Below are 15,834 nucleotides of genomic sequence, written 5' to 3' on the forward strand. Positions count from 1 at the left end.
ACTCTTGTATGTTCCAGTATCCATATTACCATACTATATAGTATGCCAGAAAAAGACTTGTATGTCTCAATACATATTATGTGAAATGCATTGTGCCAAAAACACCAAGATGTTCTACTACATCCAGTCTGATTTTGCAGTGTGCAAGCCAGCATGCTTTACTAGCTATTCTGACCCACAATCGTCTGTGTAGCGGACGGTATGTCAAGGCTATTCAAGACAAGGCTGAGACACGGGGTCCAACATGGGGGGATTGCACATGCGCAGTGAAATCTGGTCTGCACTTCCTCAAAGGCTCAGTAGATGGCGTGAGACCGCGGAATAAGGGGGATGTGCATGCATGTCATTTTCACAGCTTATTACTGGACTGTCATTGGTGGCCTGTGCTGTGGGTGAGAATGACAGAGATGCAATTCGGACAACTTCAGGCAGCCGCCATCCAAAAGTCCAAGCAGACCGCACCAAGCGCACTCCTTGATCGCCTGAGCGGATCCTGCGCTTTTTATCTAGCGCCCCTGCTGTCACCCTCCAGCATCGCAGCTCAAGTTACACTGCGCATGTGCAATCCCCCCATGTCTGACCCCGTGTCTCAGCCTTCGCTTGAATAGCCTTGCGGTATGTCACATCCACTGAGCTGCAAACCGATGACAGTGACAGGTGATTGACGGATGATAGCGCATTCACGTCACCGACAACCAGTCGAATACTAGAAATAGGAATATTGACTGTTTCAGTTAAGGAACCATAGATATTACCATTGGACATAACTATAAAAACAACTGACAGAACTGAAAATGTAATTTAACTGTTGCAAATAGCCTATATATTAGAATTGGCAGTCTGTGCAGTTTATTTTGCACATTGCAAAGTAACAGTAGATCTCTCTGGGTTGAACTCCACTCTGCAGAGTTCATTGAGTGGCCTTTGTGTTATCTCCAAGGTAACGGATATAAAAGCAAGAGGGCCAAAGTTGAGTGCATTGTGTGAGAAAGTAGTATGTCCGGATTGTTAGCATACTGCATGCAACAGTACGTACTTTTTTAAGGGCAGCTGCAGTACCCACTTATAGCAAAAAGAAGAAGTATGGGATTTGCAACACATCCACTATCCTGTTTTTACCAGCTGAGTACAGTTGCATAATTGCCTACAAATGCAAAAGGCAACACAGATCCATAAACCCAAACCTCTCACATTTCATACTCGTTCAAAGTAGTCCCTGTGTTGCATTCTAAAAAAAGAAAATACAGCTCCAAGATCAATTTGCAAAAGCATTTATTCTTTAGGATTCAAATGCCGAACAGTGCCGTCTGTGCAATAGAACAAAATAAATCAAGTACAATAAAACCCCAAACCTTAAGAACAGCAGAAACATGAAACGTGTTTTTTTTTTTTTTTTTTTAGCAAGTGCAACCAATATTCCCCACAGGAGGTAAACAAGAAGTGAATTCAGTTATCTTCCTGCTGATAGTGCTGGAAAGTCCTCTGGGTCATCCGGGTTCGGAGCCAGATCGTCCTCCTGCTGGAAGAACACATAAATCAGTGATCTAATGTGCATCAATTTGAGGGTCCTTGACACAAAAAAGGTTGATAACCACTGATTTACAGCATACAGTTTAACATATGTTCCCATGTGCTTCCACTGGGGTAGCCTACATTTTGTGCTCTAAGATTGATCTCAGTGAGCAAGAGTTGAGAACATACCCTCTCCAATATGGGTTTGGCTCTCTCTGGGCGACTAGCCAGGCCACCTCGTGCTCCCCTTCCCCGACCCCCGCGACTGGGGCGTCCAAGACTCCCGAAATTGATGTCCAGAAGGGAGGTGATGTCATTCACGGACCTACGAAGGAAGTTTCCTTCATCCTCCATGTCCTCCAGGGTCCCCTCCTTCACATTCTGAAGATTGGAGGCAAATGCTTAATCCAGTCATCTAAATGGTGTAGTTGTCTCGTCTTTAGATTTTTAGATAAACCTCAGCAGCCTTAACCTAGTTTACACTTTTCTGAGGGTCTGTATGTTACGGTGGAGCATCACTGCAGGATGTCGCTTACTACTAGGCCTACTTATTTCTTAAGCAGTCCACATAAGGTCTCATCAAAGCTCCACTTTGATCAGGGCTTTGTTGTCTTCTCCTGAACAGATTCCATAAGGTGCTTTTAATTCTCACCTCCGTGTACTTTGACTGGTGGATGACCTTGGCTTTGGAGGGAATCTTGTCCTCGGCTTTGCGGATATTAAACTCTGCCTTGGGGCGACTTGTCTCCTGCAGGGCCTTCCATTCGTCCAGGGACATCTCCATGGCAACGTGGACCACCATCTCTCCTTCCTCTTCTTCCATTGCTCTGCCATGATTGGGGACAAACTACATCTGTCAGTCCACTTCGTTTCTACATCGTAAAATGTGAATCTAGTGTGACACTGTCAAATTAAAAAAACATTCTTAAGTTGTTTCTCATGACTCAAAAATTACCAAATTGCCAATTGTTACTCGAGTCTTTAAAGTAGAGAGGCTAGATTTTTTTTCTCCATTAATCTATTTATGGATGCAAAAACACAAGCATAATTTGTGAAAGCTCACTTTTCCACATTTTGGTTGATTTAATTGTTGCACAAGTTTAGACTAGTTAACTGTCACTCTTGTCTGATGATTCTGCCACTGAAGGATGTGATGTGACTCTGATGTTATTTTTAAGAAAGGTGGTTATGTGCGTCACTCACCGATTCGGATTCTCATCCTCCACAGGTATTTGGTGCTCCTCAGATTTGACTGGAGCATCAGAGGTCACCTCCATTAATTCACTTTACAAAAGAGACATGGGCAGAAACACGTCTCTACTGTGCTCAAGATTGAAAGTTGTTACTTAAGGGAAATTTCGGTTTATTTCAACCTGTCTCCTATCGTCCTAAATTTGTTTCAAGTGACTAGTGACATAGAAATAATAGTTAGCATGTTAGCCGTTAGCCTAGATACAGCCGGGGCGCATAGTAGCGTCAGACCTGTTAAAACGTAATTGAACGGGCAACCTTCAAGTGCAAAGTTAGTCCACTAAACAAGCTTTTTTTTCCACAAAGACCGCCTCATATCATTAGGATAAATGTCAGAGAATATATAGAAAACGACATGTAAATGTGTTGTCTTACCTTACCGGTGTGGTGCCATGTTTGTTTACCATTTAGCTAACAATATGAGGCAGTCTTTGTGGAAAAAAAGCTTGTTTAGTGGACTAAATTTGCACTTGAAGTATGCCCGTTCACTTACGTTTTAACAGGTCTGACGCTACTATGCGCCCCGGCTGTATCTAGGCTAACGGCTAACATGCTAACTATTATTTCTATGTCACTAGTCACTTGAAACAAATTTAGGATGATAGGAGACAGGTTGAAATAAACCGAAATTTCCCTTTCACATGTTAATGAAATTCCACTTACCTTGCACCGTCTTCAACACTGCCCCAGTTCCAGGGTCCTCTGCCTCCTCTCTTTTCCTCAGGAGAGATTCCTCTGCAATGAATATTAGAAAAGTTGCAAATACACCATTATGAGAGAAAAAACAAGACTTTCTAAACTGGACTGCTACATGAACAAAAAGGCTTACGTTCCATTGTGTCGATCATACTCTCTCTTGCCCCTCAGGTTGAAGTTGTCAGAGTTCCTTGGGTATCCTCCACCTCTTACTCCTCTCCTACCTCTGGTCCCCCCTCTGCCCCATTGGTCAGAATCTGTATTATAGGAAGGCCTGGGGACCAGTCACATTAACACTTGTTATGTGGTCCTGTGACAGCTCCGACATTTCAAAGTATTACTCAAGACTTGGTCAGTTGCGTCTCTTACTTTGAGAAAAACAGTGAGACCAAAAGAAGGTGACAATACTTCATTAGTGACAATTATGGGAGAATTGTGACTTCTAAAATGTCGGCTAACATTAGCATTGAAACGTTACTGGTCATACCAGACCATGCGAGACAGCGGCAGCAAAACCTTGTATTAATGTATTGACTAAAAAAAAAAATGTTGTCTTGTTAACTACAAGGAGGTTTTACATTCAGTTCGTTAGCTGGATTACAGGAAAACTACTGGTTCCATATTAATGAAACTTGCATAGGCCAAGGAAGAAGCAATTCAATTTTGGAGCAGGTCCGAATCACAGGTCAGATACCCAGATTTTGCACATTTTTTTAGACTGTGAGATAGGACAGCTGGCCAGAATAATAAGAATAAATCATGCCATAAATCCTCAAATCTAGCAGATGGTAGCAACGTTCAATACTGACAAACTATATCCAAGTGTAGACATGTGATGACTCCATATCACAATCCATGTTCACGGGTACCAGTAATCTTCTGAGGTGGCTGTAGTTAGCATGTAGTTGTGCAAACTTCACACAGAAAAACAGTCCTCTTAGAGCACTTGGGGTCAGTTGTTTCATGGGAGAACCAATACTATTGTAGAACTGGACAATTGTAATAATGTTTTTTTTTGGTTTGTTTGTTTCTTCCAAACTAAGGTGTGGCTATGGAAACGTAAATACACACGTGATGCAACCAATTTTACTCCCATCCAGATGTGAACCCCCCAAGTCAAGTTTTAGCTTTATCTTGTATGAAAACACGTACTTAGGGATGGAAAACTCTTGAGGGTACTCTTCTCGGTTGGCCCTGCGCTCCCCAAAGGCAGGCCTCTTTGTGCTCCTCTGGGCCTCCTCTCTGCCATCTCCACTCTCAGTGAATGGTCCAGGACGCGCCGGCTGCTGCTGCTGCTGCTGCTGCTGCTGCTGCTTCTGCTTCGGCTTCTGGACTAAGGGCAGAAAATAAGGTAACGTTAGTGACATATTCAGTTGTGTTTTCTTGTTTTTCTTCTTTGTTTGCAAATGAAAAACTTAATTATTAAATGTTTGGTCAAGCAAATCATGCTAAAATCTATACAGCCCACATATTACAGTCTATAGTATCACATAAAGTGTTGGTCTGAACCTTCCTGTCATCATTTAGCTCTTAATCAAGATTATAAAAAACATTTTCCAATCCAATCTACTGTTCACAATATCCAAAAGCTCCATCTTACAAAAAGGAAAGAATGTATCTGATAATACCAAAGTATGCAAAAAGACTAAAAAAAAAAAAAAGTCCAGTGAAAATTTGTGTTTCAATAAAAAGGAATAACTGTACTTAAACTTTTGTCAGACATAAAATTTGCATTTAAATGGAGTTTTGAATGTGCTTTAGAATTAGGACAATGTTATTTGGCTTCAGAGAAGGGGTGGAAATCCTGACAGCATGAACATGTGCTCAGCAGTCTCGCTGACTTTGCACCATCAGCAGCTGACAGCGCCTGAGCAAACTGGCCACTCTTGGCTGTGCCACCCAATCTAGAAATACTAGCTGCTGCCAGAATCGTTTGGATTTGGGGTGTGTAACATAACGCAGCCAGGCGGTGAGCTGACCTGGAGCCGGGTCTTGACCACCCGACGCAATGGGGACGCGTCTGTCCTTCTGGGATTCCTTCTGACCAGGTTTCTTCTGCTTGCCTTTCTTCTCGTCATCCTTCTTTTTCTTTTTCTCTTTCTCCAGTTCCACTTTGCTGAGTAAGTCAAACGGGTCAGCATCGTCATCCAGTAGATCCCCGAACCTGTTCGCCACAGCGCACCCGTAGGCGTCCGGTAGCATTTTAGCCTGTGTGTGACGAGATAAATCAGAATTCAAAAGCTGTTTTCCTCCTCAAGGTGAACGCATACTTTGCAAATAGCAAACAAAAAGCTCATGCCACGACCGTTTTCGTGCCCGGCTGCAACAGAACAGAGCTGCGGACGGTACTTTGCTGCCTCCGCTAACATCCAACAAATGCCCACAGCGGTTTGTGGACACTTTTAAATGTTTGCACGTGTGGAGGCGAGCGACGCCACGCCCCTGTGCTCATCAATAGGCTGTTCACTAATCAATATTCATCCATTGCACAGACTTGGCTCAAGTCCTCTGCCAGTGTGGGTGGATTATTCTCTGCTTAGTCAGGTCCTGGTGCTCGAATTGGCACAGGGACTGAAGTCAAAGGGGAAAGGTGTTTAAACATGGACAAATAAATACATAACATTCAATGATAAAGATGAACAGTTCCATTTTGAAGTTACAGTTAAATTAATAACTCAAGCAAGTTTTGAGAAAAGGCTACATATGAGTTTGAACTGAGGTTTGTTGTTGTTATTTCCTGTATAAACAACTCTGTAACTCTAATTAACAAAGAACACTAACTATTAAAAATACCATGATCATAAAATATGAGAATACGTCTGCCAGCTAACATTAGGGACTGTTCTTTACTTATCAGAGGATAGAGGTGGGTGGGGAGTGACTTTTTTTTATTTTTTATTTTGACCTCTCTCCAAAACTACAAATATTTTTCCCTGACCCTCCCTGAGTGACAAAATGCAAGACTCTCCGTCCATCATAAATTTGTTATTAGATTTTTAAAACATACTCTTAGATGTTTGAAAGTTAAAAGTGAAAAGTTGAGGATGAAATCTTGAAACTGAGAAGAGCTTAGGTTTTTCACTCTTGTTCATGCCAGATATTTTGTGCAAATTTACTTCTGGACAAATTTTAAATGAGACATAAAATAAAGTTATTTAAAAAAAATGTCACTATTTCAAGCTCAAATTTGGTTATGTTTTTTTTTCCTGACAGCAGCTTTTGTCATCCCATCCCCAGAGTGAGTCTGCGACACCAGGGGTCAACACGCCCAGGTCCCTGCCTCTGCCTGCCGCCTGGCACGAAATGCACCCGAGTGAAGGAGTTCAAGTATCTCGGGGTCTTGTTCATGAGTGAGGGTAGAATGGAGCATGAGATGGATCAGTGGTTTGGCGCAGCATCTGCAGTGATGCAGGCGCTATGTCAGACCGTCGTGGTGAAGAGGGAGCTGAGCCAGGAGGCAAAGCTTTCAATTTACTGGTCCATCTACGTCCCAACCCTCACCTGTGGTCATGAGCTCTGGGAATGACCGAAAGAATGAGGTCACAGACATGGGCGGCTGAAATGAGTTTCCTCCAAAGGGTGATTGGGCTCAGCCTTAGAGACAGGGCTGGACATCTGAAGGGAGCTCGGAGTAGAGTCGCTGCTCCTTCGCGTCGAAAGGGGCCAGTTGAGGTAGTTCAAGCCAGATGCTTCCTGGGCGCCTCCCATTAGAGGTGTTCTAGGCATGTCAAACTGATAGGAGGCCTCGGGGCAGACCCAGAACACACTGGAGGGTTTATATATCTCATATGGCCTGGGAACACCTCAGTATCCCCCAGGAGGAGCTGGAAAGTGTTGCTGGGGAGAGGGGCGTCTGGAATACTTTGCTCAGCCTGCTGCCCCTGCGACCCGGCTTTGGATAAGCAGTTGAAAATGGATGGACGGATGGCGTTTGTCACACATGACGTGTCCAAGGACTGTCAGAAATTTGAAAATCCAACAATAATTTCTGTTTTAACAGTTTCTGGCAATAATAAATCGTGCATTTTTTTAGAGAAAGCATGCCTTCCAGTTTTCTTTCAAATCGCACTAAATATAAAAAACAGCAATTTCAATTGCTTCCCAATGCTTACAAAATATTTGAAATGCCTTCCCCTTTTTGCACCACCCCTTACCCTTCATAAGTAATGAACAGTCCCTTAGTTTTAATTCGATTGGTTTTAGCTAACATTAGTTAGCTGTGAGTAATTAAATCTAAGGGCTAGCTCAGGTTCAGGTTCATTGTGGTGATGCTCAGAGTTTTGGTTTGACGATTATTAATTATTTCTGTATTACAACAAAAGCTGATAAATCAAAGTGGGCTATCAGTTGTCTTAACACACAGTTAATGTTAGTTAAACTGGTACAATTTTATAGCTCAGTAGCTAACGCTAGGTAGCTAGCTCTGTGTGCTAGCTACTTCTGTTTCTAGACCTGTTTTAGATAAGTTACCCATATAAAAGCTACACAAGTCGTAAATGGGAATAAGAAACTCACTTAAGTTATATTTTTTACGGTAGTCCTTTCTTTGACAAACACCGGTAGGTGACCGCAGCTGTTTCCGTCCTTGTTAGCTAGTTGTGCTAATTAGCCGTTAGCTGACGTTAACTCATACTGACCGAATCTCAGGTGTACCAGTTTAATATGCTCGGGTCAGACAAAGGTTTAACGTTATCTGTCAAAAGCTTCAAACAAATATTATTAATTTCCTCGTATTTCCTTACTACATAAACATTATTATAGATTTTTTTTGTCTGCATATTATATTATTAGCAACTGTAATAGCTGTAGTATAGTACCTATAAGATGAAGCCTAACAAGTTACAATTCAATTTCTCAATTCATACTTTATTAAAGACACATCTCAAGGAGAGGTCCATAGCACCTTAAGAGTAAGACAAACAACATACACAATTTAAAAAAAAAAGAGAGAGAGAACAACAACAATACACAATAAAACACAACAGTGATGTTACACTTACAGACTGTTGAGTAACTTCAAGTACAGCTTGATTAAATATTGAGCTCACCTGTGTCTGTGCAATGATTACTAAGCAGTCTTTACTTTTCCATGGCTTGGCACAATCTGAAGGATGTTCCATTAAAGTCCGCATATTTGCATGCCTTTTGTATATTGTACAGCTTGTACTAAACTGTGCAGATCTATGTACACTACAAAATTATTCATAACCTGTATTTATTTTGCTTCAGACATAGTCATATTTCCCTCCATGCATCATTTGATAAATGACCATCCAACTGTATATAAAATAACCTCATAAATGTGCATTTATTGTTATCCTCAGATACATGTTTTCCAGCAATAAAATTATTCCAACATACCTCAAACCTGAGAAACTGTGTCACTGTCTCCAGCAGGATGAGTCAGGATATATTTTACTTAATGGACCTTAGCCCCATCTAGTGGTCAGAGTAGAAAACACATGTCAGACGTACAGTCTAGACATACAATGGGGTTAGGGTGCTCCTTTCAAATTTATATCAGTGTCCAGCATTAGTTCGTCAGGAAATACTACAAAGAGTTTAGTGTATGGGCTCAAAAAGATAAGCTCTTAAAGGTAGTTTTGATTTCACTCGTTAGGTTGAATATCATCTGAGGTTTTAGTGGTTTAAAGACACATATTGTACAGTGCAGTGGGATATAGTTGGATTGTCTTTTTAAGGTAACAGTGTCAGAGTGAGGGACACAGACAGACCAGCTCACAGCAATGGGAGGGGCACATACAGCCAAACAGAAAGGCTTCTGTTGCACCACAGTGAGTGAAATTGCTCATAGGACATTATGACTGCACGTTGCTCCAGTTTTTTTTTTGTTATATATATGGGCAAGATTTGGCTCTGTTTTTTGCATTGCTCTGAACGTACACAGACAAACAGCTAGAACAAGGACAACAAGGATGGATGAATAAAGGTAAAAATATAGTATATAAGTAGGCTATGTGGGAAAAATAGCTGTAAAGAAATATTGTTTGAATGAAAGCACTGATGACCGACAACAAAAATAAAAAGTATATATGTCATGGCACTGTGAACAAACAGTGCCATTTGGTGGCATCATAAATCATCAAGTCGTGATGTTTTGATTTTCAGCACTTACATGTGCATAGATAGACAATATTTTCCTATTGTGCAAAAACACTATATTAACTGTTATGCGTGATGCTAAATTAGACCAATTTATCACAAACAATATTTCAAAGTAACCTTTACTTTCTATTTCTTATTCACCCGCACAGTAAATCCTTTGTTGAAGTGTTTCCGCCCTAAAATGATTACGTAACTTTGGCGCCTCTAGGGCACCGTTTCCTTTCCCTTTAAATTGCCCCAAAAATGTAATAACATAAACAGACTCCTCAGCGCGGGAAAGAGCCATCTGCTCCCCTGCAATGTAAAATTAACCGCCCTTCACTCCCATTGGCTGCGCCGTGGCCGAACACGCGCTCTGCACAATTTCATTGGCCAATCTTGAGGTCAGCGTGCAAGAGCGCGCGTCAAGTGTTTAAATCTCATTGGATGAAAACGTCTCGACCAATCACTGCACACAGAACGCTCTCTCTTCTTCCCATTGGCTCTGATGGCGCTATGTGGCTGCTGGCATTGGTCGCATCTGGCACGTGGGTTCGGATCCCTGCAGCTGATTGGTCGGTGACATGCTCGGGCGCGATTTTGCAACGCGGGACAACGCTCCTGTGGGCGCCCACAGGTCAGTTCAGACGACCCGCTGCGACAAGGAGGAAACTTCCCATCAGCTTCATATCCAACTGTATCTTTACCGGATACTTTGTAGCGCAGATCAGATCCGAGATTAGCCTAATTCCTCTTTGGAAATGAAGGACATATTCACTCCGGATTAAAAAAGGCGCACTATTTATGACTTTTACTCATTCATTTTTCAAAATAACCACCTCCAGTTAAAACTTTTGCGTGCTTCTGCCGGAGTTTTGACACCCACACCAGCACGATGGCCGACAACAAGCACCCGCACGTCATTTTCTGCAACGACTCGCCCAAGAGAGTGTTAGTGTCCGTTATCAAGACCACGCCGATCAAACCGAGGAAAGCAGCGGAGGCCCTGACGCCCACCAGTCCCGGTTTCAGCGACTTCATGGTCTACCCGTGGAAGTGGGGGGAGAACGCCCACAATGTGACTCTGAGCCCGGGCTCAGTGAGCGGGGCTTCGTCTCCCACCGGGACCCAGACGGCCAGGGAGGCAGACACGGATACTTCACCGGAGCAGATCAGGGTATGTTCATGTTGATGTAACCGTAAAGTTACGAAGAGACGTGCAGCATGGCAGATAATGTCACACAGACTTAAAACTTACTGCTCCCATATAGTTTAAAGCTGTTGACAACACCGTAATACAGTTTTTATAACGTATTAAAACACTTAAAATATGTTAAAGCAGGCCTACATGTCATAACAGCAGCTTTTGGGAGGAAAAGAGCGCGTGCATGAGGATACTGACATATTTAAAGACACAAACCACCCCAAACTGAGTCGTTATAAAGATATCAATACGGTAAAGATGTAAATAACATTTAATTCCTACTTAAAAGCTGTTAAATAGTGTTAATAGTCAGCTTTAATATGGCCGAGGTTTGGAGTCATTTAAAAAATCGCCCGCGCATTAGGGTGTGACACGGTGCAGTTTAAACCCCAGCTACTTCCTGGTTCTGGAGCAGCTGCTCATACATGACGTCTAGTCGCGCGCCAAAAATGTAACCGGATGTGAATGAATTATAATGGACAAACGTGCAACAATGTAACACGTGAGCACAGATAGGAAGCGCTGGGAACTCTACAGTGTATTGAATAGTTATCTATTATAATAACAAATACAAATGCATATATGTAATCAAAGTATTATGAAAATATGATCTCTGACCTTTGTTCATATGTTGTAAATGTATCAGATCATAGAAACATAAAAGGATTTCATACTCAGTCTGCCAAATTATACTCTGCACCTGAATATGGAAAAACTACTTTCACAATTTAACATTTCTGTGCATTCTGTGCTGTCAGGATGGCATCCGCCGAGGGCGTCCCCGGGCTGACACCGTCCGGGAGCTCATAAGCGAGGGGGAGACTTCATCCAGCCGCATTCGCTGCAACATCTGCAACCGGGTGTTTCCCAGAGAGAAGTCTCTTCAGGCTCATAAGAGGACACACACAGGTGAGAGGAGCAGTGCATAGAAGACAAAATATATTGTTTTGGCTTAATGTCAAAAAGACAGGTGCCTCAAGAAAAGCTGGAAGTACTGGGATTTCATGATGCCCTTTCCCACACTATTAGAAGCAGGGAAGGTTATGTAAACACCTGTCAAACCAGTAGCATTAACATGCTGGAACATGAACGGGCACGGCAATGCTTGATGTGTGAAAGCATGAAACAGTTGACCTTCAAGTATCAACTGTGAATATTCAGACTTTTGTTTTCACATCTGAATGTAGTATGTGTGTCTAACTGTGACATCATCATCCTTATTGTCCCGCAGGAGAGAGGCCCTACCTGTGTGACTACCCAAACTGTGGGAAGGCGTTTGTCCAGAGTGGTCAGCTGAAGACGCACCAGCGGCTGCACACTGGGGAAAAACCCTTTGTCTGCTCAGAGAAAGGTGGGTGCCAAATGTGGATTTCAGGGAAGACTGCGCTTTTAAGCTAGCTGCACAAAGTGTTACTAAAATGATGTTGTTTTGCCAAGCAACGAAAGTCAAAGTCAGCTGTGTGGCCTTTCACTTTTAGATACTTTAGGTACTTTCCAGAGGCAGTCACTGTGACTGACTGGACCCTTTAACTGGCTGAGTTATATTTGTAGCATTCGGAAAGTACCTAACAAACACAGAAATTTCAGTATAACTGTCTGATTTAAATAAACAAGCTAGCTGAGCATCAAACAGAAGGTCAGTGCATTACTCATCTTGGCAAAGACACATGGCCTTTAATGTTTTACTGTGTTTATTCATACGTGTCGCTCTCTGCAGGATGTGGCAATCGGTTCACACATGCCAACCGTCACTGTCCCATGCATCCTTTCTCCCGTCTGAAGAGAGAGGAACCAAAGGAGGGCCAGGGGAAGGCTCAGTCTGTGGATAACAAGGCTGTGGCTGAGTGGCTGGCAAAGTAAGTCACTACAGTGGAGTGTTATAAAGCATACTAGGACTTGTATGGTGCATTTAAATTACATGATCTGCTTGCAATGTATGTTAATAGTCAACTCTGTCCTCTCAGGTACTGGCGAACCCGTGAGCAGCGCGCCCCCACAACCACCAAGGTGAAGCCACAGGGCAAGGCGAGAGCAGAGGACCAGGAGCAGCAGGATCCCATGGAGTTCCTCCAGTCAGATGAAGAGAACGGGGAAGAGGAAGAGATGGCAGAGGAGGAGAAGAGCAGCCAGGGAGGAGCTGCCAAGCGCCGCCTCCAGGAGCAGCGAGAGCGTCTCCACGGAGCTCTGGCTCTCATTGAGCTGGCCAACAACCTGTCTGCCTGAAGACCCACCCAACTTCCCGATCCTGGACTCCCACTCCCCGCACCTCATATCTCCCTCCCCAAACCGGCTTCCTGCAGTATGTGCTGTAGCTAGAAAACGTTCATAAATGCAGATCGACGACTAGTTTAGTTAATTCTATCAAGTTGTGAAAGGAGACTTTGAGAACGAGCTGAATTGGCCTGAGATCAGTGTTATGCACAGCATCATCTATCCCCCCCCCCCCCCCCACAGCACCAGGAAGGCACAAGCTAAAGCACCTTATTCTGCTTCCATTTTATCCTTTTAGGCTGCTATAATTGTAGATTTAACTATATGAAGAATGTCTTTCTTTCTCCTGTCTTCTAAAGGCAAAGAAAGAGTACCTATTATTTTTAATTTTTGTTTGCACTTTGATGGTAACGAGTTTTTTTGAGTGTATTTGTGAGTGTAACAGAGTGTGTATGACTGATGTATATATGGATTAAGCTCAGATGGACAGAGTGATACAGGGTGTGGTCAAACAAAGGATATGTTAAAGTTGCATTCCAACTGTCGGATGGCCTCTCATCATGCTCCCAGGTTTCATCTCCAGCGTCGTAAGCACAACGTCGCCGCCACTGTCGACAGCAGTGGTGGCAGAAATGGACTGAGTAACGTTCAGATAGTTTAAGCCTCACCCGCACGGCACGCTCCGACAAGCGTGCGTGGGTGGACAAAAGGAGACAGTACAAGTCCGGGTCTGATCAGTTCAGTGCGCAACATGGTCATTTTTTATATAAGCGAGTAAGAGGTGATCATTGCAAGCCTAATCCAGAGGTCTGGTTAGGCACAAGCTTTTCAAAACTCCAAACTTTGACAGCTTCACCACTTTATCATTACATACATGACATTACCACACAGGAAAAGTTCACCTTGACTTAACTGTACTGTCTGACAGATTTAGTTAAAGGTTCAGTCTGTAGGATTTTGGGGGATATTGGCAGAAGTGGAATATACTAAAATAAGCAAGTTTGCTTTAGTGTATAATCACCTGAAAATAACAATCATTGTGTTTTTGTTACCTTAGAATGAGCCGTTTATATCCACATAGGGATGGGATCCACGTCCGCAGAGATCGCAATGTTGCACCGCCATGTTTCTACAGTAGCCCTGAATGGACTAACCAAATGCTGGCTCTATATAGGACTCTATATAGTTAGCAGTCCCTCTGCGACAAGCCAGATAGTGTCAAAAACACTGATTTGCGATGCGAAAACTGCTTTACTTAGTGTTTATACCGGTTTAAATCACCAGGTCTGTTTGTTTTAGAGAGTGAAAAACCTCTGCGGATCATTCGGCTCACGGTAAAAATCTCATGTACATCTGGATTTTAAGTTCTCAGAGAAAAACGGTGGCTAGCACCCAGTCTCCAACATGCCAAAAAGCATCAGCGAAACACTAATTTGTAAAGTGAAACTGATTTTTATTTTTTTTACCGGTTTTAATCACCTGGTCTGTTTGTTTTGGAGACAGATAGTTGTGGATAATTCGGCTCAGAGTAAAAACCTGAGGGAATTCAAACCACAAGTTTTAGCTGGTTGCAGTTTGCAATCCTCACCACTAGATGCTACTAAATCCCCCTTAATCCTGCACTGTTCCTTTCAGCAATATACAATATCCAAAGGTCCAGAGTGCCTTTACAAACATGCCATATTCCAATTATAACAGCTGTTTTCCTCCAATACAAGAATCATGTAAAACCTGCAGACCTTACGCTGTTTACCAACCAGACGGGAGATATTTTACAATGGATGATGTCAGTCGCCTTTTATATTAAAAGGCGGCAGACTGGTTACGATGTGGGCATAGCATCATAGTAGTGTGTGGTGCATGTATGTCATCTCATTTCAAAGGTTAAATTATGAAATATTTATTTTTTCTGGCTAACATTTTGTCCAACTTTGATAGCCCTGAGATCATTTGTAAGTGAAGGGAAATATTTTGGCACCAGCAAAGAAAACATTTAGATTATGTCGCATACATTTAGACACCACATTGATTTTTATTTAGCACTTACACCCCTTGAATCTTGGATTAAGCTTGCAATGCACTGAGGATTAGGTTTGTCGTACGTGTCCAAAGAAAGTGGCACCTGTTTCTGATAAACTGATTTTTGTAGTGCTGTTTTTTGTTTCTTCTTTTTTCTTTAAAGCAACACTACATCCTTCAACACTGTATGAAGCCTCTCATAACTGCCCTGTCTGCTCGGTTGTTTTGGGGAAACCTGCACCAGCGACCTGTCACTCTAGCTGTGATGTTTGAATCTGTTCGATTTACAAATTACCCTTATGGAGTTACGGTGAAACTGGAAGGCAAGTGAATTGTTGATAATCAAGACACCAAATGATTTATTTTTTACCCAATTATAGTATATTTTGAAGCATTTCTAACCCTTAGTCTATTTTGTGGTTTGAGAAGATTATGGCATTTAATATATACACATTGAGTTTGTTTTAGAATATTGAGTGTGCACAATTTTACAGAGAGCTCTGAAGTTGAAATTTTAGTCTCAGTTTCCCCCTCAGCTAACATCCTCCAACAGTTTTCACATTGTGACATGTATAGACTGACCCTGCTTGCTTGGTAGACATTTTATTACACATTTTTAAAGATTTCTCTGACAGGCTGTCCACACTGTTGTGTAATTGTTGGTTTTCAATAAACATTCACTGAACCTGACCCAGAATTTATGTGATCTTCTTGTCAGTTCATTCATATACCAGCAGTAATGTCTCCAGGACAATCAACTGAGTTTAAATAAACATCAAAATAAAAGTTCAGAAGCAAAATTGAGCTCCAATATGAAGCAGAACAATGCCACCTAG

The 15,834-nt window shown here is 42.3% G+C and overlaps 2 protein-coding genes across 5 annotated transcripts; one reads left to right on the forward strand and one right to left on the reverse strand.

Annotated features, from left to right (window-relative positions):
* Positions 1-1,268: 1,268 nt before the first annotated feature.
* On the reverse strand, positions 1,269-8,062 carry LOC126394494 (intracellular hyaluronan-binding protein 4-like). Of its 4 annotated transcripts, none has more exons than XM_050051325.1 (9): positions 7,975-8,062; positions 5,439-5,667; positions 4,612-4,792; positions 3,593-3,733; positions 3,427-3,498; positions 2,716-2,796; positions 2,165-2,339; positions 1,702-1,893; positions 1,269-1,519 (listed from the first exon to the last, which is right to left on the reverse strand). In XM_050051325.1, exons 2-9 carry the CDS (start codon positions 5,659-5,661, stop codon positions 1,451-1,453), a joined length of 1,134 nt encoding a protein of 377 aa, XP_049907282.1. In that variant the 5' UTR covers positions 5,662-5,667; positions 7,975-8,062; the 3' UTR covers positions 1,269-1,450. The 4 variants fall into 4 exon arrangements, with proteins under 4 accessions (XP_049907282.1, XP_049907281.1, XP_049907283.1 ...); XM_050051324.1 differs by lacking the exon at positions 7,975-8,062 and adding an exon at positions 5,765-5,849; XM_050051326.1 differs by lacking the exon at positions 7,975-8,062 and having other exon boundaries at positions 1,269-1,516; positions 5,439-5,838.
* Positions 8,063-10,181: 2,119 nt separating this feature from the next.
* On the forward strand, positions 10,182-15,799 carry znf367 (zinc finger protein 367). The gene is made up of 5 exons (XM_050051555.1): positions 10,182-10,741; positions 11,527-11,677; positions 12,000-12,119; positions 12,486-12,624; positions 12,733-15,799. The coding sequence occupies exons 1-5, from the start codon at positions 10,460-10,462 to the stop codon at positions 12,989-12,991; spliced, it is 951 nt and encodes a 316-aa protein (XP_049907512.1). The 5' UTR covers positions 10,182-10,459; the 3' UTR covers positions 12,992-15,799.
* Positions 15,800-15,834: the final 35 nt, after the last annotated feature.

This window comes from Epinephelus moara, chromosome 8, assembly GCF_006386435.1.
Source record: "Epinephelus moara isolate mb chromosome 8, YSFRI_EMoa_1.0, whole genome shotgun sequence".
Classification (NCBI taxonomy): Eukaryota; Metazoa; Chordata; class Actinopteri; order Perciformes; family Serranidae; genus Epinephelus; species Epinephelus moara.

What these genes read in the sequence shown, in the direction of transcription:
- znf367 (XM_050051555.1), top strand. Translation starts at nt 10,460, where the DNA reads ATGGCCGACAACAAGCACCCGCACGTCATTTTCTGCAACGACTCGCCC. An exon ending in TCATAAGAGGACACACACAG is followed by an intron (nt 11,678 to 11,999) that starts GTGAGAGGAGCA and finishes ATTGTCCCGCAG; the next exon opens with GAGAGAGGCCCTACCTGTGT. An exon ending in GTGGCTGAGTGGCTGGCAAA is followed by an intron (nt 12,625 to 12,732) that starts GTAAGTCACTAC and finishes CTGTCCTCTCAG; the next exon opens with GTACTGGCGAACCCGTGAGC.
- LOC126394494 (XM_050051325.1), bottom strand. Translation starts at nt 5,661, where the DNA reads ATGCTACCGGACGCCTACGGGTGCGCTGTGGCGAACAGGTTCGGGGAT. An exon ending in ACCAGTCAAAGTACACGGAG is followed by an intron (nt 1,894 to 2,164) that starts GTGAGAATTAAA and finishes TCCAATCTTCAG; the next exon opens with AATGTGAAGGAGGGGACCCT. An exon ending in CCAAACCCATATTGGAGAGG is followed by an intron (nt 1,520 to 1,701) that starts GTATGTTCTCAA and finishes GTGTTCTTCCAG; the next exon opens with CAGGAGGACGATCTGGCTCC.